The 25,791-nt window shown below is 32.2% G+C and overlaps 1 protein-coding gene across 6 annotated transcripts in view; it reads right to left on the reverse strand.

Moving 5' to 3' along the window:
• Positions 1 to 1,873: 1,873 nt before the first annotated feature.
• Positions 1,874 to 25,791, reverse strand: part of MICU3 (mitochondrial calcium uptake family member 3) — a 95,555-nt gene continuing 71,637 nt past the window's right edge. For 3 of the 6 annotated variants that reach the window (XM_072776209.1, XM_072776207.1, XM_072776204.1), the window contains 7 exons: positions 22,792 to 22,887; positions 16,920 to 17,020; positions 16,230 to 16,401; positions 8,280 to 8,388; positions 7,497 to 7,654; positions 6,365 to 6,433; positions 1,874 to 4,717 (listed from right to left, as the gene is read on the reverse strand). In XM_072776209.1, the coding sequence (XP_072632310.1) occupies positions 6,365 to 6,433; positions 7,497 to 7,654; positions 8,280 to 8,388; positions 16,230 to 16,401; positions 16,920 to 17,020; positions 22,792 to 22,887 (705 nt within the window). In that variant the 3' untranslated portion in view covers positions 1,874 to 4,717. Of the gene's footprint in view, positions 4,718 to 6,364; positions 6,434 to 7,496; positions 7,655 to 8,279; positions 8,389 to 16,214; positions 16,402 to 16,919; positions 17,021 to 22,791; positions 22,888 to 25,791 lie in introns of all 6 variants that reach the window. The other 3 variants (XM_072776206.1, XM_072776205.1, XM_072776203.1) reach the window with 1 other exon arrangement.

Genomic DNA, 25,791 nt, shown 5'->3' on the forward strand with positions numbered 1-25,791 from the left:
GTGAAATTTTAGAACAGTAGTGACAAAAAGAAGATTCTATTGACTTTTAGAGAAAGAAAAGAAAACCAAACAGGTCAGGAATCAGAATGAAATGTATCTTGAGAACAATATTGTAAGCTGGAAGACAACAGGGCAATCCTTTCAAAGTTCTTAGTGAAGAGGTGTGCCATTCTCGATGCCTATCCCTGGACAACTTGTTACCTGAGCATGTGTTAGAATAAAAGCATTTTTAGGCCTATAGATCTCAAACATTTATTTCTAATGCAGCCTTTCCCAGGACACAATGGAGGATGGTGCTCCACTTCAAAATATGAAAAGATAAGAGGAAGACCAGGAATATGGAGAGGGTGAAATAGAATGATAGAGAAGGGAGATCCTGGAATGACAGTTCTGCGTCAGGACTAGAAAACAACCATTGTAGATGGAACGAAAGCCCTAGGAGGCATCTCTAAAATCATGAGTAAAAATTTACATATTTACCTGATGGGTTGGAATGCATTAACAATGTATGTTTAGTTCTGGAGATGAGTCTGGGGATGAATTAGTGATGGTAGGTAAATGAGAAGTATACAAAAAATTAAAGATAAAAAATACCTCTAGGGAAAGTAAGATGTGTAAAAAAGGAAATAATTGATGATGCTGTAATAATTGATTTCACTAAAATTATGCTCTAACTATGCTGAAAGGATGGGGAAGGGGAAATGTCTGTCTTGGAGGGGGATTGTGTAAGACAGTCAAATTCCTATCTTCCTTTGGAGGAAGTCAACGATTAGTAATCTAAAAAAATTAAATCAATCAATCAATCAATATCTGTATAATATATTATCCTGAAATAGGAAGGCAGATTCCAAGAGAAACTGCTACAAGATTGGAAAGTGGCATAGCCTCAGAGGAGCAGAAATGAGGGCTGATGGGAAGAGAGATGCTGGTTTTTATTTTAACCCTCTAGAGCTTTTTGACTTTTAGAAATATATACATAGAACTTTGATGAAGATACCTTAAAATATAATTCTATGCAATGAAAGTGTGTTTTGAATAGACGCAGCATATTGTAGATTCTTCTGTACTTTGCTGTGCTCCTATAAAAGTGCCTTGCAGATCATCTCATATCATAAATGGACTTCATTCTTTTTCATAGTCACATGAATGTCATTGTATAGTTATATTTGTTGGCACACAAATTTATCAACATATGTATTGGGATATTACAACCCAGAAGTAAAATTCTAGGTGAAAACTTTGGGCTATTTCTATATATTGCTCTCCAAAGATGTTGCACCCAAACATATGGCCTCACTGTTAATTGCCACACATAGTTAACCAACACTGTACATTCCAAACTATTCCATCTCTTCAGTTTGACATGAGAAGGGATATATTGTCATTGATAATTTAACTTGTATTTCTTTAAATTTGTTTTTTTAAGAACTGTCTATGCATTTCTTTAAATTTTTCTAAAAACTGTTCAATCTCAATTTAAAAAATCTTTCCTCATTCAGATCCCTTCTCCAATTCTCTACTTACTTTCTCCATCCTGCTTCCCATAATTGTTTGTCCTTCTCTTCCTTTATAATACTGGACAAAATTTATCTTTTCCAGAAAACGTTAATAACAATGTTTTTATTTCCTCTAAGCATTGTATATTTATGTGCCTGTAGTCACAATTATAGGTATATTCCTCAGTTTTTAGTGTGCCAAAAATACTGATTGTGATCTACTGATTATAAAGATATAGAGAATTATATCTTTGCATTGATTTTCCTCATACAGTATTTCACAGAATACAAGATGTGATTGATTGTAGGACAAAGTTATTTCATGAACTATGAAAAAAATAAAAGTGCTGCCAATTAAAAGAAAAAAACACACAATGTTTTCTTATCACTTAGAATTTTTATTTAATACTTAGCGAATATTACACAATTCATATTTTTACAGCCTATGGAAGTAAAAGCACTATGTTAAATGTTAATTTATGGCTATAAAAGAATAGGAGTTGTCTTAGTAAAATGAGGTCTATCACATACCAACATTAGTAGTGTTGGTTTAATCACTTTAAGACATTTAAACACTCAGTTCTGTAAAGCAAAATTGATACTTCATTAAGTCACATGAAGCTTCCTGAGAAGCTTTCCAGTACCTATGACTATAATTCTACAATATATGAATTCCTATTATACACTTTGAGAAGCTTTATGGCTCTGTGATTTATTTATTTACACCTACTAAAATACTGGTGAGATTAATCTCATTGGCATGTATTGCCATACCAGAAGGTCTAAAATCAATGTCGGTTTGGTTATCAACAAAAATTTTCAAAGTTCAAAGCTGACATTTTTCAGAAAGACAGTAGTCCACAGATATACATAAAACAAAGTACTATTAAGTTTCTTAGTTCAAGGGCAGGTATATTTATTTTAAGATAATATAAGAATGTACAACACTTTGTTATTTTACAATTATATATTATAATAAAAACAATAAATTGGGACTTAAGTTAAATGAATTTCTAAATATGAAATGATCCTGAGAAATAGCAAAAACCTTTTAGGATGTAGATTTTCTGTAAAGTATGACACTAAAATTTATCTATAGCTTCATGTTTCCAAAGAATAATTTGTAGAAGGAAATACTGAGGATAACAGCATACATTTAGTCTGTTACTATTTTCAGAGCATTAACAGTTTTTTAATTGATGTAAACAAAAATCCAGGGAGATGTTTTTACCTCCCATTTTATAGATGATAGAGTTCAACAGTGATAATACAGAGGGACTGTAATTTACTACTTTTTTCATTTAATCAGAATATTTTATTTATTCCCATTTTAGTATTATGCTGCAGCCTTATAAGTAAAGGAAAATTCATTTACACTGAAAAGCAATAAAGACTGCATATGTAGGATACCTTGGGAGACTGACAGAATTATGAAGAATTTTAGTGAACGAATTCATTTTTAAATCTATATTTATAGAACTGTTCTCAATAGCAATTTCTCCACGTAGGCAAGATAATATAGCTTATAGTCAAAGATAAAAGTAAATTGCATTAAAAAAATTTTTCTGGATATCAAATAATTACTATCGAGAACATTCAGTGCAAGATAAAACAGGCCGTGGTCATGTTAAATGAGTGGACTGGCATTTTCATGTAGTTAGTCAATTGAATCAACCTTCAAAGCAGGTGAAATTAAACTATTATACCATATGGAATCTTCAAATCTATGAATCATATAATTCTATATCAATGTAATAAATAATACCAGATAAAGAATGTTAAAAAGTTTAACAAATACATTAATGCTAATAGTAACTTTTTCTTGGAAATAATATTTTTATAAATAGGCTGATGTGGAACTATCAACTTCACATTAATAACTTATAAAACCAAAGTATTTCCTATTTTCATATGCAAAAGCAAGGTAATAGTTGGAGTGTGTGCAATTTACATTAAATACATCTTAAAAAAGAAGATAAATGAACTTATCTTCTACATATAATATATAAATATATTAACTTAAATTCAGTCTTATTTTTGCACAGTATCCTTTTATAAATTACACTTTTTAATTGAACAGACTTCCATTAAGTACTATCAAATTATTTTCTCCATGTGAAAGTCTCATTTTGTTTCTCACTAGAAAGTTTCTCTTTAAGTCATATTGTTTTGAAATAATGAATTATTCTTAAATTATTCATTATTACTGGCTGTCTGGCATCCCTTCTGCATGTGGTCCTTTTACAAGAAACAAAATATTCTATTAAATATATACATCACTCTTCTAAACCATTTTATATTTGCATTTTATAGTACTCACAGACTAACAATATGCAGGAAGTTGCAAAGCTGCAAGAGACTATTTTGACTGGTGTTATGAACATATGCCATCTGCAGTGAGGAGCAGCAGCATGTTCAAGACCATAATTGCAAGGACAGGGATGGCTGCCATAAATGCTACTGCTTCTACCATCAAGATGTGACTTTTTTTGAGAAAAAAGAATCTACATTTTAAATTTCTTTACTGCATACATAAAAGAATACCAAACATTCTGATGATTTTGGTAAATGAACAAAAACTTTTTAAAAACTTTATATGATTCACACAATGTATAATGAGTACTTTTATAAGTAAAAGTATAATGTAAACCATCACAGTGTATTATATAGTGGCTTAATTTCTATTTGTTTTTCAAAACTATCTTAATGTAATTAAAAACTTGGTAATAATGGGGATTTATAAACAATTCTAAAGGCCCTAAAATAAATCTCAAGGAATATTCATTTTCTGAAAATAAGTTCACAGTTCAAAACCAAAGAAAATATGTTGTTGCTGTTAATTTTTAAATGATCTAGATTCCAGGAGTCACATTGTATTTTAAAATGAGGCAATTTCTAATAAATAAAAAAATATTTAAAATACATTCTTATATAGTCATTGGAAGTATCTACATACTTCTGAAGGGAATGAAAAAGTACAAAGAATTCAGTAAATCAAGGTAAAAGCTCAACTTGATAACATGTAACATGTAAAGTTAATGAGAAGATGCATTTTATCTGTCTTTTGTTTAAGAGTTCGGTCAAGAAAAATTATAATTAGCATTTCATCTTTTCCTTCATTTCCACATGTTCTGATCTCAGACCTGCTTCCACTCTCTGAAATTTGTGCTTCTTCCATTGTCGTGTAGATAAGAATCGTTAAAACTCTGCTTTATAAGTACCTAATTAAAAAAAATACATATATGTATATATATGTAATATTATATGTATTACCTATAAGCAATATTTAGGATGAAATCAAGAGGTGATGACATTAACTAACTAGTATTATGATATTAATGTGAAACAGTAAGGCACATCATAAAAACACTCAACAGAAAATACAGGATTCAAAACAACAAAACATTTCCTTTAAACTTAAATTTTAGTATTTTGTTTAGTAACTTGTCTAACCTTCGGTATTACAAAGGTTTAAAAGAAATGTTGTTTTTGTCTATGGTTCTATGTACTACTACATGGTTGAGAATACTACTTAAGTGAACAAATAGTATGGTCCTACTTTTTTCTAATGTTAGCGAAAGTTCTTATATGCAGATGAAGTTCTTTCAAATAGAGGAAGAAGATCTGACTTCTTTTGTTCACTCAACAGTTACCACCTTAGATAGATAAATAAGCTTACTTGCTGCTAAACATTTTAGACCCAAAATGAGTTTCCCAAATGTGTTCCATAAAACATTAGATCTGAAAGCTTTGCAAAATAGTGGATACTTGGGTTTTCTCTTAGACAAATAAATAGTGGCATATTAACATTTAATAAGTTCTAACGTAGAAGAAACTTACCGAACCATGCTTATTATGGTATTTCTCAAACTTACTTGACTAAGCAGCTTTTTTGTGTTTTTTGAATGATACATATTGATAGCCTATGGAACTACTCTGGGAAACACTGCCATAGACAAATACAAATGTTTCAAGCTCGGGAGAAACAGCAGGGAATACACATATTTGCAAGCATGTATAAATGAACGAAACCTTCACTGTTTAGATCTACCTTAAGGAGAACCTACAATCCAACCAAAATTTTGTAGCTACGATAGACTTTCACAAGAAAAAAGGAAAAGCAAACCTCTCATTCTGGAGATGAGCAGCAAATTTGAATTATTTCTTTGGACTGACATAAACTGAATGAATTTCCTGCATCTTCCTCAACTACTGCATTCTGTGGTGATAGTTTAGTGAACAATAAATAAGATAGCTTTGCCATCAGACAGAATGGGGCTCAAATCCTAGTGAGCCATTTACTAGCAAGTTATCTTGGATAAATTACTCAGTACATCTTTATTTTCCCTGGTTTTAAATGGGACATCCATCTGTGAGGATTAAATGAGACACTACACGTAGAACACCTCATATAGGGCCAGGAACCTAAATAACTAAAAAGTTACCTACTATTATTACAGCAGATGTTTGGACATGATCCTATAAAACAGTAACTAATATTCCTTAGATGCTAATGGTCCTAGATTATAAAAATCCTATTTGGATTCATTGTATTGTATCTTCTCAGATACAAAATTGTAGGTTTAACAGAAAATTTTTTATTCAAGACCCTCCAAGAGAATTCCAGTCAAATGATTATTCATTCTAGTTCATTTTTGGACCACAGCCTAATAGCAAACTAATGCTTTGGAGTGACTGATTCTTAAATTACTGGTCTAAAATGAAATCATTAGAAGATTAATTTGTAAACTGAATTAGTGACCTAAAAGTAAAAATAGTTATAATTCTGTTTCTTTCCTAAATGTCATAATAAAAAATAATAAATTATGATCCTTCGTTACTGAATGAACTTAGAGAGACTAACATACTTATCTGCTATGAAGTTCCTTCTTTAGACAGGATTTAAAAGTGGGATACTTCTGAACTGTTTTATAACCCTGTAGAACAAAGGATTAAAAGTATGCAAATGTAACTAAAACGTTACAGGGCATGCAATAAAAATATGGGGTATGCAATAAAAAGTAAAGCAAAAATAAAAACATTAAACATTTGAGAGAGAAATACAGTGTCACAGGTTTTATAGCATAGTTTGTATTTTAATTCCATCTTGCTGCTCTAAAGTTTTTAAGGAAAAGTAAGTTATTTTCAATGTATATTTATCCTTTCAGGTATTTGTGCTATCAGACTCAAATGTTAACAACTGACCACTAGGTGGCAGTTAAGTACACAATATCTTGACCAACAGGGCTTGGATTTACAAAAATCATGAAAAATCTTTAAAAATATTAAGATTTCTTGATTTTTTCTTTTTTTGGTATATATAACTTTTTATCTTTTTAGATGTATAGTACTTTGGGGTATTCTTACCAAAGAGAACATTCTAGCTGTTAATAGAAAACTTTTTCTTGTGGCACATCTACAAATATGTTAAATGTATGAACTTTTGTTGACCTATACTACATTTCATTACTTAAAACACATTTCTGAGAAAAAAAATCATTAATAATTTTCAATATAAGATGTAAACAGGAAAAAAAAACAGTTCAACAAAGTTTTTTTAACCTTGTTTTCTATTTAAAGTTACTGAAGATGTAGTGACTTAATAGCCTCAAATTGCTGGTCGAACTCTGCATCATGCAAAATGGAAATCGTGCTATTTGATTATCTAGTACCAAGTCTGAACTGCCTGTGTGCTGAATGAATTAATCAAAAAATATTTGGCAACATTTCTCCCCACAAACTGAGATGGAGACATTAAGTTAATTGCATACGAAAAAAAGTTACTAAAATTCAAATTGATTTATATTTTTAAAAAGCATTAACTTTTAACACCTCAAAGTTTTTGAAAATAAGTACAATCTTATGTTTTCTCTTGTCAAATATAACATTTCATGTTTATATCCTTAAAAATTAATAGAAATTGTTTTTGAAACATATGGAGCTTTTTCCTTTTTTTGTTTTTAAAAAGAATATCAATAGGCTTCAAATTTATAGGTTTACCCGGAATCCTCTATGGAGTCTGTCTTTCATAATTCCAATAAATTCTTTATAACTTAATTGATCATCTTTGTCAACGTCAAAAATCTTGAAGACTGTATTCACTAAATGTGGTGAAAGTTTGAGGCCAGTAGCTACATAGACAGCGCGCTTAAATTCATCTAGACAAATGTTACAGAAAAGAAGTAAATAGTTAATAATGTTTTTATAATGTGTTAATTACTTGAAAGGTTATAAAAGAAGTTTTTCCAAACGGGGGTCATGACCTTATGTAACACATGACTCTTCCGATAATCATGCTATCTTTTAGGGAACAGAAAATTTCTGTGGTTTGAATTAAAAGGGCCAATAAGTAGCTATATCTTAGGTTAATAATGTATTTATAGTCAGTGGATGTTTAATGAGCACCTACTATCCGCGATAGACACTTTAAAGATTAAGATGAATAAGTTATCAAGACACTTAAGCCAGTTGGCTCTTCTGTAGATAGATATACATCCCTCAAGGTTACCAGCGGTTATGAGGTTTCTTCCTCTTTGGATATTTATAAGCATCATTAGTTCTTCCCCATAAAATGAAATGAAGGCCAGTAATAGACTCAATGGAAAAACTTAGCAAATTTCCCCAAAACTCTGCTTAGGGAAAATAGATTTCCCATCGAAGTATACACCATACTTTCAGGCAACTTGATGGCTAATATGAAAACTGCATTAATTTGTTGTCAAAGTCCCTAGAAACAACATAGGATTATTTTTTGCTTTTAAGTTTTGAAAGATGATTACTTACCTTGTCCTATAGAACGACTTGCAAAATTATACATATTCAAGGCTATTGCAAAGTCTTCCAAGTTGTTCAAAAACTGGAAAAATGATCTGAATTCATCAAATGTGATACCCTATAGTGGGAGAATATATGTAAATATATTTAGTTTTGCCAAATTTATTATAATAAGTATACTTACTAGAAATAAATAGATTAAGCATCTGCGATGTATCTTGTAAATAAACATTTCCAGGGTAGATTCTGAAACCTTTCTCCAAGCAGAATGTAAAATTCACTCAGATATATTTCCACTGCATAGGGTTGTGACCAATAGCAATAACAGGTGAAAATATTTTTAAAACACTGTCATATCGGGATGCCTGGGTGGCTCAGCAGTTAGGCATCTGCCTTCGGCTCAGGGCACGATCCTGGAGTCTCAGGATCGAGTCCCGCATTGGGCTTCCTGCATGGAGCCTGCTTCTCCCTCCCTGTGTCTCTCATAAATAAATAAATAAAATCTTTAAAAACTAAAATAAAAAAACCCCACTGTCATATCAGCACAGGTTTCAAAAAATGATACAACAAAAATGAATAAAAAAGTTTCAGAAATAATTCTGTATTTCAGGCCTAAATTTTTTAAACCCTGTAAGTAAATATGATTAAGAAAAAAAAAAGAGGAAAACAATCCCTAAAACACCTTTCTCCTCTACATGTATTCCTTTAATACAGCTTAGTATTAGGTAATCAACATCTGTAATCATGACAATGCAAAAATCAACATGTTGAATAAGCCAAAAACAGTGTACTTATTTCTGCCACGATAGCACTGTCAGGACAGCAGGAGGAAGTGCAATGAGTGTACACTCACAGGTCTGGGCACTACACACAGGGCTCAGTGAGGAACTGTGGAAAGAATTCTAGAATGTCACTTACATAAATTGCAATTATTGCTACTGCTACTAGTTCAAATAAACAGGAACATTATTTGAAGCAAGCACAATGTATTTCAGATAATACAAATTTGGACATAAAGACCTACATTTAATTACTGTGTTCTCAGCAAAATTGAGAAAGAAAACAGAAAAAGAGCAGAGGGCCAAGAGCTGAGGCTTAACAATTGAACACTTTAATATAGTCGAAAAAGGGAAAGGAAAACTAGCAAGGTAGCACTGGAAAGCCAGGGAAAGAACCAGAAGAGTCTAATATAAGCCAACTACTGATTAAATGATTATCGAAATAATATTCATTACCAATTTATTATCAAAATAATACTAATTTTTGGTATACATTATTTCCACTTCACTTGCAACCCTAATTTTTACTTGTGAGGAGAATTCTCACTGTCATTTCTTTTCACAATTTTCTCTTTGTCTTTCCTTATATCCATTTATGGCCACCCCAGCCCTGGATCCTGCTTTGTGACCTGATCCCACCTGCCGTATTTTCCAGGGAGAGTGTATGAATCAATTAGGGGGACTGAGCCAGAAGGGGTCTGTCTTGATGCGGAGCGCTTGTTGCTAGGGAAACTGGTCACTGTTTGGGTTCCGTGTCAGTTTATGCTGCGACCAGCTGCCACGGCAATTTTTAAGTGAAGTATAAACAAAAATGCCAATACTTGTAAGGAACATAAGACTAAGAAGCAAACCACAGAATGACAGAATACAATGTTTGCCATCTGAATCTTCAGATTTTTTCAAAATAGTGTTCTCATGTTGAGAAGCCAACTCAAATTCAAAACTGTATAGTAATTCTTCTATATAGGTTTAAACTCTTTGTGTTTGGAAATATGGAATCGTAAACTGAAAAACAGGGCATTCATCTTGAGGGAGATAATTTAAAGCAATCCATTCTAACAGCAGTGAGGGAAAGTGGGTCAGAGAGAGGGAGGATGGCCATTTCTTCTTCTTCTCCACCTTCACTACCAGAATCACTTTTGTAATGCATCATCTGGATTTGAATGAAATGTGTCCTAATTGTTAGAAGTGAAGTGAAAAGAAGTAACTTACATTTTAACAAAAACAAAGTGATGATAACTGAAAAAGTTAAAGCATCAGAAAGACATGAACTGAGAGTTCAGAAATAAACCCAAATACCTATGAAAAGATTGATTTTCAGTAAAAATGCCAAGGCCATTTACTGGAGAAACAATGTCTTACTTTTTAACACCTTTTTAAACAAATAGTGCTAGGAACACTGTATATCCACATGTAAATGAAAGGAGTTGAATTCTTAATTCATTCTATATACAAAATTTAACTGAAAATGGATCAAAGACCTAAATTTAATAGCTAGAGTTGTAAAAATCCTACAAAACCAGAAACAAAAATTTCATGATCTTGGAATTGGGTAACAGTTTCTTCCCTCTTTTTTTTTTTTTTTACATTAATATGTTATTTATTTTCAAAGTGGAAGGGATGTTGTATCTCTTACTTGGTAGTGGTGTGTTAAATATGACATCCAAAGTATGAGCAACAAAACTAAAAATAGACAAATGAGACTTTGTCAAAAGAAAACACTTTTGTATATTGAAGGGTACTATCAAGGAAAGTAAAAAGACAACCCACAGGAGAAAATATTTGCAAACTATGAAGACATGGGCAAAAGACTTGAATAGATATTTCCCTAAAGAAAATGTACAAATGGCCAAAAAGCATAGGAATAGATGCCCAGCATCATTATTCACTGGAGAAATGCAAATCAAAACCACAATGTCCCACTTCACATCCACTAAGATGACTAAAAATAAAAAGACAGGCAATAATAAGTGTTATTGTGGAGAAAAGGTGAAGAAATTCGAAATTTCATACATTATTATTGGGATTAATATTGCTATTTTGGAAAGCAGCTTGGTAGTTCTTTAAAATGTTAAAAATTAAGGATGCAATGTGACCCAGCTATTTCCTCTGAAGTATATATCTAATTTTCTGACAATTCAAAACATATGTCCACATGAAAAAATTGTATATAAATGTTCATAGCAGCATAATTTGAATAGTCAAACTGGAAACAACTCAAAAACAATTCATCAACTGACAAATAGAAGAAATGTGGTATATCTATATAATAAAGTATTATTTGGCAATGAAGTGCTGATATTTGAACTTTGAAAAAGTTATGCTAAGCAAAAAATTACAATGCATACAAGAATTAGGAAAATATGGCCATTGACAGGGGAAAAAGTCAACAAACCATCCCTAAGAAGTTTAATCATTGGACTAAATAGACAAAGATTTTGAATCAACCATCTTAGATACACTCAAAGAGCTAAAGGAAACCATGGATAAAGAAATAAAGGAAATCAGGAAAACCATCTGTAAAAAAAATGAGAATATCAATAGATGGAGACTGTACAAAGAACCAAATAAAAATTATGGAGCTGAAAGGTACTATAACCGAAATGCAAAGTTGAGTAGATGTTCAGCAGCAAGTTTGAGCAAGCTGAATAAAGAATCCATGAACTTGAAGATGGGACAATTAAAAGCATTCAGTTTGAGGAACAGAAAGAAAAAAAAAATTGAAGAAAAGTAACAGAACCTAAGGAACCTGCAGATACCATCAAGCATACCAAAATACACATTATGGGAAAAGAGAGAAAAAGAGAGAACAGAGCAGAGAGAATATTTTTAAAAATAATGATTGAAAACATTTCTCTGAAATTTGATGAAAGATAAAGTCTACACATTCAAGAAGCTTTATGAACCTTAAGCAGAATAAATTGAAAAAGACTCATAACAAGACATATACTTAAACTGTCATAAGACAATAGCATTCATGAAAGCAGCAGGAGACAAGTTCTTCTTCATAAATAAGAGATCCTCAGTAAGACTAACAGCCGATTTTTCATCAGAAACCATGAGGCCAAAAGTGAGTAGAACAGTTCAGGTGCTAAAAGAAAAAAATCTGAAAATCAAGAATTCTATAAGTGGCAAAGTATTTCTTCAAAAATGATTATTCTCAGATAAACAATATGTGGTAAAATTATCCTTCAAAAACGAAGTAAGACATCCTCAAATAAACAGCAGCCAAGGGAGTTCATTACTAGCAGATCTGTCCTATAAGAAATGCTAAAGGGAGTCATTAAGGCTAAAAAGAAAGGAAACCATATTCTAACTCAAAGCTATATGAAGAAATTAAGAATTCCATTTAAGATAGAGCTAATGGTAATTACACAGATTCCACTTCACATCCACTAGGATGGCTAGAACTAAAAAATCTATATATTCATCCATGGACAGGTGAATGGATAAACAAAAGTATACATACAGTAGAATATTACTCGGCCTTAACAAGGAATGAAGCACTGATACAAGTTACAACATACATGAACCTCAATAATATAATGAAAGAAGCCAAACATATAAGGTTACATACTATATGATTCTATTTATATAAAATAGAATAAGTAAATCCACTGAATCAGAAAGCAGACAACAGATCCTAGAGGCTGGAGGAAAATGCTTAATAAGAATAGGGTTTACTTTAGATGTAATGAAAATGCTTTGGAAATAAAGATGGTATTCACACTGTGTCCACTGAATTGCTCAATTTAAGATGGTTTACGTTACATGATGTTTACCACAACAAAATAAACAAAAGACTAGAATGAGAAAAAGATTAACTTGAAAAATCCAAATAAATCATTAGAACATTATCAGCCAAATAAAATAACCATTCAGAAAATATGGACTTACAAGGGCCTCAAGAGTGAACTACATTTGTTCTCAACACAAAATGCATGTTATGAATAATTTGAATAGGTAACTGATCTAACTGACAACTAGATAATAACTTTTAATATATAAACAACTTTAAACGGTTGAGGGAAATGGACCATTTTGGAATAAACAGAAAATTCAAACTTGAAAATTTACTGGTTGAATGACCTGAGACAGGTCACTTAAATCTTTCTGAACAAGTTTCCTCAAACTTAATAGTGAATTTTACTACTTTCTTATTAGTATTTACATTACATAGTTATTATGAGCAACCCTCTCTCTTCTATAGTCTCTACCTACATTCTCTTCTAGATAAGTTAACCTGGTCTGAGGGCATTTACAATTAAGTTATTTTATATGGCACTATACTCATCTTTTCAAAATTCAAAAGGGACAAAAGCATGTACAATGCAAAATTTCCCTCCCTCCCACCCTTCCTTAGCCATGCAGTTCCTTTCCTTGGAGGAACCACTGTCTCTAGTTATGTGGGTCCTTCCAGAATTAGCATAGGCTATCTTTTTAAACAAATGGTAGTATATTATACACATTGTTTGAGACTGTGCTCTTTTTCACTTGCTGTGTGTTGGAGATCATTCTATAGTAGTATATAAAGAATCTTCTTCATCTTTTTTCGGGAATACCTTTTCTATTCTATAGATACAACATAATTCATTTAACTACTGATTTACTAAAAGACATCTAGATAGTTTCCAATCTTTTGCTATTACAAACAACACTAATAAATAACCTTGTATATCTGCCATTTCACATGAATGAATATATCTGCTGGTAAAATTCACAAAAACAGAAAAGCTTTAAGTTCTACTTCTTTAAATACTATCAATTCATTCAATAGGCATTCTAGGTACTGAGGATATATGAATGAATAAAAAAGATGAAATACCAGTACTACATTCTAGTCGGGGAGACAGACAACAAATAATAATAATAAAAAACAAGTTTTGTTGCTTACCTAGATAAATAATGAAAAATAAACAAAAACTAAGCCTATATTATATTGCATACTATAATATAGTATGTTAGATGATGATAATGCTATGGAATAAAAAGATAAGGGAAGAAAGAATAGGGAATACGAAGGGAGGGGGTTATAGCTTATACAATAGATTATTACTTATATAATAGATTATATATTATTTATATGATAGGTGATTATTTATACATTAGATTGGAAAGAGTAGGCCTCATTGAGAAATAACATAGGAAGCCATGTGGATATCTAAGAGAAGAACATTCTGGGCAGATAAAGGACATATACAAAAGCCCTGAGATAGAAGACTGCCTGGTGTTGAAAAGCAATCAAGCTGTCAGTGTAACTGAAGCAGAGGAAGCAAGGCGGGGAATGGGAGGAAATGAGGTAGGAGGAAATGAGGGAACAGCTGGTGTGGGCTTTGTAGGCCACTGTAAGGATTTTAACTTTTACTTTGAGTATAATGGGAAGTTAAAAAGATCTGAATCATGTTATATGTCATTTCCTTAATTGCTAAATGGAGAACAAATTGTAGGGAGGCAAAGCTAGGAAGAAAAGAGATGATTTAGGAGGCAACTGTAATAATTCAGGCAAGAGAGAATCCTGGCAAGGGTAGTTTAGCAGTGGAGATGACAAGAATGGTCAAATTCTGATGGAGGCAGTGTCAAGAGGATCTGTTGATGGATTCTATGTGGAATGTGAAAGTAAGGAGTCCAAAATTTTGGCTAGAACAACTAGGGGAAATGGAGATTTCATTAATGAGGCAGGAAAGATGGTGTATGAAATTTTGGGGATGATCAGGAGTTTTGAGGTATCTACTAGATACCCAAGTGGAGATCTGAGTAGACAGTACAATGTAAAAGTCTGAAATCCAGGGAACATGTTTAAGCTGTTTGCAAGTCTATACACTAATGATTACCAAAAATAGTCCTTAGTTAAGACTGCAATAGATTGCACCTTAACATTTCAGAGTCACCATAACATATCCAACTGCCTAAGTTGTTTCTTCATTTAGATACCTTATAGCAATCTCAACTTAAATTGTCCGAAATGAAACGATTTCCTAACCCCAAACTTGCAGTCTTACTTATTAGCTCAATGAATGGCACCACTGTTTGACAACGCGGTTCAGGCCCAAACCCTAGGAATTCTTGATTCCTCTTTTTCTTTTACACTGAAATCTAATCCAGCAGCAAGTTAGATTTTTGCAACTAAAAAATAGTATAAAGAGTTCCCATATACTCTTCACCCTGGAATTGAACTTTTTGAGTTACAGATTTCTATGTTGCCATTTGATAAAAGAAAAAGAAAGCCGACTCATTAAGGCCCTAAATAATATCCTAGCAGTAGTAGAACTTCTAATATTTATTTTTAGGGAAGTGTCTATGAATTGAAAAATTCAGTTTATCATGTAAAACAGATAAAAGTCCCCTAAGAGATTATGTAAACTAACAGCCAAATGCATCAAGTCTTTTCTTCTCATTCCTTAGGAAACTGAAGAATTGTTAGCACTGTCACAGTGTATCCATTTTAAACAAAGTCAAACTATTTGCAAGTTTCTCTTGGATAGATTAACTTGACCCTTCTATAAACACAAATAGAAGGCAATATATCCAAAACATCTCATGCTTGAAGGGGTACTTGTAACACCAGTTCTATTTAGTTGCAGTGATGCATTCAAATACCACTAGGTAATGCAACTGCTCAGAATTGCTGACAACACATTTGCTGCTAAACAAATAGACAATCAGTTGTCCCACGTTCTTAACCATTCATGCCATCCAAACTCTTTGAAAAACTTCACTTCACTTCACTTGCTGATAAGATCACTCACTCATCAATGGCCATCTTCAAATGACCTTTTATTAAGAATATTACAAAATAAAGTGTGACTGAAATGATGTCAATATAAACTTTTATATGAGGGGATGTTTATGTAGTAGTCAAAGCATATATCTCAGCAGAATTCTCTTCAAAAACGATATTCAAAATTTGAATAAAACAACTGCTAATAACCTTAAAGGTTTTAAGCATATCTAAGATCTAATGAATCTCTACCCAGAATTTTACATTAATCAATTTTTAAAATTTAGCCAGACAACTTAGGACACTGAGGAAAAGAGAATGAAATATATCCAAAATATCTAATAATCCACAGAGGAGAAAAAGAACTAAGAAAGGATGATATATTCTATAGATGTACACAATTATAAGATAATATATGTAATAAAATAGATATAGGGAATTAGATACCTTTTCTTCAGGTACCTTTTCTTCAGGTATACTGTAACGCACATTTTCCAAAAATACTGATGTATTTTCCACATTTGTATATCGTAAAAGAATATGAGCAAAATCTTCTTCACTGATAGTGTTCATCCCATTAGAGTAGGAAAGGAATTCTATTTCTAGAACTTCTGTCTGAAGGTTATCCATAAATCTATGACAAAAACATAAAGAATGAATAAGATAAATGAAAGATGATGGCAACAGATGATTTATCAACAGATAAATGAAGAGTGACAGCCTCTCAGGGCTTTGGCTTCCTCATCTGTAAAATGAGGATAACAAAAAGACTTTGCAGGGTAGCAATGAGACTTAAGAGAGTTATTGTGTAGTGCCTGGGATTTACTACAGTAGACACTATATCCATGCTTATTACTATGGCTTGCTGAGACAGAGTTGGTAATATACTTTCTTAGGAATATCAGGAAATGACCAATCCAGATATCCAGGCATTTCTTATCATTCAGTAACCTCCCATTATACTTATCAGTATAGTGACTAGTATACAGGTACTGATGGAAATGCTTGTTAGAAAATCTTCAGTTAAGAAGATGAAACAAAAAAAAAGATGAAATCAGCAAACAGGTGAGTGTTTCTGCATCAGATTATTCCTAAAGACCACTGACTTTAGCATTTTAACATTTTTCAAAACAAATACAAAATTAAGCTCACCTATAAAAATCTTCAAAGTTGAGCTCAGCTTTTCCTTTCTTTCCAAAAAAGTGTACAAGCAGTGTAGTATCTGTTACTAAACTTGTAATGTCATCAGCACGCTTAAAAAAAATCACAATTTAAAGGTTAGCTGAAATAAACAAACAGAATAGGGATACCCAATATATCTCAAAGAATTTTATCAACATTTAAATGCCAAGAACATGAATGTATTAACATTAGAATGAAAAGCTTAAGGCTGCACTAATAAATGCCATTGCAGTTAAAATGAAGTGCAATATTTGAAAATAGAAATATGACTGATATTATCTTTATCCTCAAAAAAATTTAAAGATAGGACTATATTATTAGTTTTCTTTATTTATTTATTTTTATTTTTTTATATTTTCAATTTTCAACCTCAAAGTATGTATATAGGATATCTGTGTTTGGGATCCCTGGGTGGCTCAGTGGTTTAGCGCTGCCTTCAGCCCAGGGTGTGATCCTGGAGACCAGGGATCGAGGCCCACGTCGGGCTCCCTGCATGGAGCCTGCTTCTCCCTCTGCCTGTGTCTCTGCCTCTCTCTCTCTCTCCGTGTCTCTCATGAATTAAAAAAAAAAAAAAAAAAAAGGATATCTGTGTTTTAAATTATCTAAAATAATTAAAATCTTTTAGTAATCATCTAAATGTTTTATCTTCATTTATGTCATTTAGTTCAGATTTTCCTAATCAACCTAAAAAATCAATTTTTTTAAAGGATGTTCAAAAGAGGCAAATTCTTCAGATGTATGGAATATACAGGGCTGACAAAAGAATGGTCTTAAGCTGCACAAAATAGTTTCCTTTGAGCATGATACTTTTCTATTGTATTCCATATTTATGATAAACAGAAGATACTGTATTTTGAGAAACTCCTTAAAAGTCTTACATTATTTTTTGAATGGATAAGAGATTAATTCCAGAGGACTTCCAGAGGTTCCAACAAGTGTATTCTTAAAATCATTTAATTCTAGTCCTTATAAAGTTTAATGGCCTATGAAAGTAGTCCTTCTTTCCTTTAATGTGGTTTTATAGATTTTCCTTTCTTTTTCCTCCCTCCTCTTCCATTCCTTACTCTTTTTTCCTTCCTTCCTCACTTGGTCATTAACTCATATCTATCTTATAAACTCAGGTACAAAAATCATAAAATTCAAATGATTATAACTCTCCCCCATACATTATCCTGGGAAATATAAGAAAAATAAGAGGCTTAATAATAACTAGCATTTTCTGTATTAAAAAATTAGCTGTAAATGTCCATTCAAAGGTACATACCTGAAATGTTACTTCTTGGACAGTATTCTGTTTCACAGAAAACAGAAGTAAAAAGTATTTATTTCTCTACAGAGGGTAAGTTGTGTTCTATGATCTCTGACAAAAAGTCTTCATCTTACCCATTTCACACTAACTCTTGGTAATCTTTTGATTTCTTATAGCTCTCTTCCCAATCTTTCATAAAGATAGCTATTCTGTCCTTCATTACATTTGTTGGATCTGTATTTCCTTCTCCCTAGACCAAATATTATTAACTTCTAATGACTAATTTGGCATCATAAAGACATCTTGTGATTGGGCTTTTTCCCTCCTACATGCCTTCTTTTAATCCTTGTTTTTCTTAAGTGGTCCCTTTGCCTCTTTGATTACTTAGGCCTCTCTTAAAACCTCCAACATGTAGGGTATCTTCTACTTTAAATTATCTAAAATTGTTGAAGCTCTTTAGTAAATTGTGTAGTCTTATTTATTTTTGTTTAGCTTGGATTTTCCTAAGTAATCTCTAGCATATAACCTTCTTATAATTGGGTTGAAAGATTTCTATTTAGTTTAGTTTGCTGACAGGTCCCAAGTATTTTTCATATATATAAATGTGTTTGTGTGTGTGTATATACTTCCTCCCCTGTAATATATATAACTTCTTCAAAGATCTGATTGCCAGGGAGAAAGTAACAGAACCTGGAAGCCAGGTGTCACATACTATCTTTTAAATATGCCTCCTAAACAAGCTTATAATGGATATTGAGGAATATTAGTGGTGCCAACCTTTCAGTGTTCTATATATGACAACAGACTAGGATAATTTTGAGTAGTGCTCAAAAGACACTATTACTTTCACAATAGCTTTAGGTTGAGGAGACAGACTGCTATAAGAAGAGGATTTAAAATCAGAATGCCTGAGTTCATAATCTTTAGTTTCCTTATCAGTAAAATAGGCATAAAACTATCTATGATCATGGTTTTGAGGATAAAATTAGACTATGAGTTTAAATGAAGCATATAAATGTTAATATTGGCATATAAGATGCTTTGGAATAAAGCATTAAGACCTTTGGGAAAAAAGAGAGATCTATAAACAGTCTTTTGTGATTGTATATAATCAAGCCTAGTCCATTATTATCCATGGAACAAGCTTAAGTAAGTTTGGGAAGAAAATATTTGAGAAGGCATGCCTAATGGAGCACAAGAGCTCTGGAGGTTCCATTGAATCAGAAATCAACATTAGGAACTGGGGTATCTATCTAGAAGCTGGAGGGGTGGAATGTGGGGGAGAGATAAGGTAAATCAGAAGAGAGGCCATGGCGTTTTAGAAAAGTTGCTTACTTCACAAATAAACACTGGTGTGGTGAGCATATTAAGATGATGAGCTCAAAGCCAGTCAAGGATTCTGCCTTTGAATCCTGACTTTTCTCCTTATTAACGAAGTGACCTCGGGGAAGTTAATCTCTCTGAGGATATTATTACCCTCAAGAATAACAACAGTACCTACCTTAAAGTGTTGTTGTGAGGATCTGGTAACACATCTAAATCATTTACCACTAACTGGCATATTGTACATGCTCAACAAATATTATTATTATTTTTGCCAAATCAATATATTTCAGTTGAAAAAGGACTTGACAAGACAGAAAAGATAATAATGTTGAAGCTTAGTGGAAAAAAGTTTTACATGGCACACTATTACTTCTTTTTTAACTGAAACTACATATGTGTTATATAGATCTGACCAAAAAATGCCTTCAAATAAGAGGTCACAGGAACACCCAAAATTAGTGAACTCAGGTAACAATTATGAAATGTTTTCCTTTAGTGCAGTGATGTCCTTTACCTCAAAATCTAACACAGTGAAATGAGATGGCTTTGTTTTATACAGGTTTTCTATAATGACCTCATTCTTTCAGCTTTTCTCATGCCTACTGAGCAGAGCAGATCTTCGTTTACAGTCTTTCATCATCAAAATCTTATTAGACTTAGGTTGCACTTATCCAGATAATCCAGACCCACAGAGGCATAAGTAACAGTTTGACATTAGAAAAAAAAAATTAGAAAATGGAAATGGTGAAAACTTTTCTCTCCCCATTCAATGAAACAGAGCACTATTGGGAGTCATTGAAAACCATACCAGTGTCCTTAGTATCCTAACAGTGTTATATAACTTAAATCACAGGGGAGTTGGGACAAAAATAGAGACTTTATCCCTTTGATTCTTGTGTCCATTGTTAAAATAAAATGAATTCAGGTGTTTTCATAACAAAGCAAGAAAAATCCACAAAAAAATCCCATGGGCCATTTACATGAAAGGCCCTTATCTTTGTTGTCAAATGATTTCATCAAAAATAAAATAGATACATTTACATGGAATTAAAAAGTATGTAAAAATATTACAGATTTTAAGATAATCTTTCAACCTATTTTTACTGATTACAATGGGATAATAATTTTATTGAACTCTATCTAAGGGCAAAGGGGAGGGAAATCAAATATATTTCTAAGCTTTCCTTCTGAATCAATTTGAATCCTGAAATACTTCTACTATAAGCAATTCAATGTTATGGTGGCATTAGTAGTAACCTATAAGGAATTTCAATGAGTTGTAACTCAACTACGGTTAATTTTCAATTATCCTTTCTAAAGTGGGAGGGTAGTAAGAGATAATCTCCAAATAATTATTTTACTTTAGAATACAATGTAAGTTTTGTTTTCTTCTTTCTTCTATCAGATTTACTTTCATGATGTTTGAATCAATTCATTAATTAATTTTGTAATTTATGATTATAGTGTGGATTGATTATAGCCCATGATATGCTAGTAAACTAGCTCTTTAGGAAACAAAACAAAAGCCTGATTTGTAGTGTTTGCCAATTTCTATGGTATTAATACTTCTATCATAGCCACTTTCAAGTACCAATAGGATATTACGGATGTTGAGTTGGAAGACATGTACAGAATTAACTCTAGGAGCCATAAAAGCCAGCTCCAGCAACCTCTGACAGAATGATAAACATCTTTGAAAGGTCTTATGCCTACCTTATAATCTTTGAGTGTATGTAAGAACTGACTAGGCTTCTAATACTAAACCTCCCAAGACTTGAATTAAATTCAACATTGAATTAGTGGATTGTGTCTAATTGTGAGAATTTCGAGCAGAGTTAAATTAGATTACAGATAGGCTGGAGGCCAAGGTGAACAATCTAGGAGGGAGAGAGAGCAGTGATAGGCCTGTTAGTTTGAAGCTAGGACCCAGTTTGTTTCTAGGACTCTAGGGCCAATGTCCCTATTTGCTCTTATTTGTAGGCACTGACTAGTATGTGCCTGCATAAATGATTATAGAATTAAGTACTTCTGAAATATCTTACATGAAACATCTATTACCACTTTATGCCTAAAGAAACTGGTTCAAACCCAAAAGGTGATTTTAAAAGGTTAATTACTGATCATAATTACATCATATTGACATATCAGGGGTAAATTAGAGAAAGGGCAAAATGCTTTATTTATTTGTTTTGGGATTTTAAAAATTGAGCACAACTGACAACATTAACATTTCTAAGTACCTGTGCCAGTCTAGAGATGCCAATTGGAGAAACACTACATACAGATAAGAGAAGTCACACCTGGTTCCAGTTTACTTCTATAGATATTTTTAGGCATAATTTTTAAAAGTCAAACTTCAGAAAACGAAAGGAGAAGCCAGCTTTAAAGATGCAAAGAATGAAAAATATATCTTCGTATTTACTGAAAAGTTCTTTGTGGTAAGACTGATAGTCATTTCTAATAAATTCTTAATAGGATATATGAAATCATGTTTAATGTAGAAGACATATAGTCCATCTTTTAAAATGACAAATCCCTAAAAAAAACAACAAATAAACCCAAAACAAAATGACAAATCCCTAGTAACAGTGGCATGATGAGTGAGTGGTGGAAGTAGTCCACCTGAGTGCAGCAATAAGGTGCATGCCTATGGAATTCCAAAATAATAATAAATAACAGTCAGTCTGTTTTTAATTTTCTATGCACTGGCAACCCAAAACAATGTCAAGTTAAAGTAATCCTCCCTTCCTTGATTGACTGCTCCTACCATACCTCCCTTACTCACTCTTGGTAAGCTACACACAACTAATATTAGGAAATTAAATGTTTGAATCTACCATAACTCTAAAGCATTAGTTGTCTTTTACTAAGTTAGAAGTTTCAACACTTCATGAAACAATGTAAAATTATAAGGTTAAAAGATTCAGTGAAACTATAAAATAGTATTCTCAAATTTCCTAAAGTGATCCTTAAGTTAAAAATAACAATATCTCTTTTTAATTAAGTTGGAAAGTCACATTTTCTACAACAAGCAAGTTGAGACTATTATATTATATAACATAGACTCTTATAGGTGATCTTGCAGCCCCTGCCAACACAGGTGACATATTCAAATATATCATTTACATATAGAAATTATTGCTTTACTGCAGAAAAAGGAAAATATAAAATTATTTTTGGTTTCATCATTATAACTCTAAAATGAAATGAAGACTAGTTTAACAAAATGGCAAATAGTACAGGGTCCTGGTTGAGGTTTAATTATACCTCTGCGAGGTCTGAAAAGAGTGCTTGGCTTGTATTACGTCTCAGTGTATCCCAATAGCTTCTGGAGACAAGTTCCTCAGCATCTGTTTTAAGTACCTGTAGAAGTTTTAAGAAGTACATCTGAAATCTAAAGAATAGTCACAAAGAATGATAATTTATACACTTTAAGTCTCTTCTAGCCAACCTTGAAAAGAAAACACATTAGCTTACCTGTTTTGTTTTCTGCTGCGCACAACAGTATTATATTACATTGCTGGTAAACCCAGGGTATTTTCAAAGGTGTAATGGTATATAAGCACTAGCTGGACATACAATGTGGCTTTGTCAAAAAGAATCACATTCCTCAGCCCTCCCCATGCTGTCTACTGAAACATGGGTAACTTCTAAGAAAGTGTGAAACAAAAACTTTATTCACACCTTATGTGAAGTAAATTCATTCTGAGAGTATTGTGGTAATCTTGTAGCAACCTATAAAAATTATGCTTAATTTAAAAATCAATTATTATTGCCTAGTATATATCATGTTGATGCATCAAAGAATAAAAATGACCACATTCACATGTAGAGAAACAAAATTCAAATCAATCTAAAACTTGTCAAAAAGAAATATGCCAGTTTAGGTTAAACTAGTCAAAGCTACTCAGGAATTTGGTAGGTTTGTCTACTGTGAGTAGATACAGTACTTTCTACTCTATCGCAAGGACAGAACACTAGCTTCTGTCTCAGAACTGGCTAATCTGAAGAAGGTGAAATCATGATTAAGATGTGCAGTCTAATCTTCATATGAAAATGTAGAAGTACAAAAACAAACAAACAAACAAAAAAAAAAAACAAAAAAAAAAAACAAAAAAAAAAAAAGAAAATGTAGAAGTACAAGCGTAACTTGGGTCTCTGTAAACATAATTAAATGCAGTTTCTGTCAGGATTTATCAGAGAAGATTTCACAGGGTCTCAGGCTTAGTATTCTGGTTCTTGTGAGAAGAAAATGCTGCCTGATGTACATAGGAGTGAGTGTCTGATGATGAAGAGAACTTTTATTTTTGTGTGTTTATTTTAAGTCTGGTGCCACTAACAAAACTATAATGTGTTTAGGAGTTATTTCAAAAAACTAAGCTTTAATTCATTATTATTAATTAGAAAAACACTGCCTACTGCCTATATTTTAATAAAATCTTAATAATAAAGTATTATTTTGCAGGAACCACTTAGATAAATGTAGAATATTTATTACAATCAGTGTAAATGCAGCAATATGTCAGAGAATCTACTCTTCACACCCTCTAGTAACAAAACAAACTTTAACTAAGAGTTATAAGCAAAGTAAAATTAGCTGAATTCAGAACAAAGTTCATCTCTTTATATAAATATATTGTAGAACCTCAATAAATGTTAGCTAGATTGAATATTCTGAAAATATTATCTCAATATTTTTCAATGTGGATACATTTTTTATTGTAAATGAAAAGGTTAGTATATGATAAAGAAAGGGGTTGTTAAACCTATCGGACTAGAAAATCAGGCTGACCACACTACTATTTGGAGGTTAACAGGAATAACTGATTCACTTTGTAAAGTAATGCCTCCTTCCTTCTTCCAACCCTGGTCACCATCACCACTCACACACACACTCCCATATGCACACACACCAACATGGATGACATCAGAAGGATGTTTACAAAATATTAAAGGGTAAAAGTAGTTTGACAAACTATATTGATATGGATCTCTATAGAAAAAAATACACTTTCTGAGCATAGAAGTAAATATATTCGAACATGATGATTATCTCTGAATGGTGAGATTAAGATGTTTTCTTTTTAAAAATATTTTAAGAATGTATATTTACTTTTTTCAATTAAAAAAATCTTATTTAGAACATAACAGCTTAATAGTCCCCTCTGTTGAAAGCTTTCACACTCAATATTTAGGTCCAAAGATTAAATTATGATAGAATACATAACTGAGTTGCTGTAACTGCTGATATATGGTTTTTTATCCATGCTCTTTTAGATTAGAGTTTCTGAGAAAAGGAATAATATTCTCACAGCAACTACTGTCATTTCTATATTAAGGGGAAAAAAGCTCATATATCAGTGATTTTCTTGGCATAGTCATAGATTCCTATAAACGTGTCTCTTCAGGAGCCAGTATTTAATTTTTTAATGATTTAGCTGATGAGAGTAAATTTTCAGAACATGCAAAACTAGTGGAAAAGCTCAATATCAGAAAAATATAGTATTTAAAATAAGCTTAAAGTAGCAATGACAATCAGAATAGATTTTATAGCAAGAAATGCAAAGCAGATACAAAACCAAAGTATCTGCCTACAGACTAAAGAGAGACTGAGAGGGGAGATGCCCAAATATAACTAACTGAGCATTGTGATGGTTATGTAATAGACATTATGATGCTCTGATATGTAAATATGGGAAAATTTGCAAAGAGTTCCTTAAGTCTTCTTCTCAGGGTCTTTGATTAATACATGAACTTTAGGCTTCCTTACTAGAATGTTAAGTCAGTTGTAGACTTTTATTAAAAGAGGTAAAAGAAGACATAGATAGTTCAGAAGAACTTAAAAAATGAATGGCACAGGCAAAATGATGTCTCAAATGTACTGTATTCTGTAAGTATGACACATTTTTTGCCGAGGTTTAGAGTCTGTTATTAGTAGAGTTTTGGTCAAGAATTCCCTATGCCTTTTTGGCTGAGCTAAAGTAGGAATTCTACTGAAGACATTAATGACAGAAGGAAATTAATGATGACATTAATGATAGAAGGAAAGAAGGAGGTATGATCTGAAAAGTTCCTAGGCTGAAACCCTAAACCCCAAGGTGATAGTATTAGGAGGTGGGCCTTTGGGAGGGGATTATCAGGTCAAGGTGGGGTGGGGCAGAGCCTTCATGAATGGGATTAGTGCCTATAGAAGCCCAAGGGAGTTCCCTTATCTTCTTCCACCACATAAGGACATAGGGAAAAAGTGCCATTTATGAGCCATGAAGT

This window comes from Canis lupus, chromosome 15, assembly GCF_048164855.1.
Source record: "Canis lupus baileyi chromosome 15, mCanLup2.hap1, whole genome shotgun sequence".
Taxonomy (NCBI): Eukaryota; Metazoa; Chordata; class Mammalia; order Carnivora; family Canidae; genus Canis; species Canis lupus.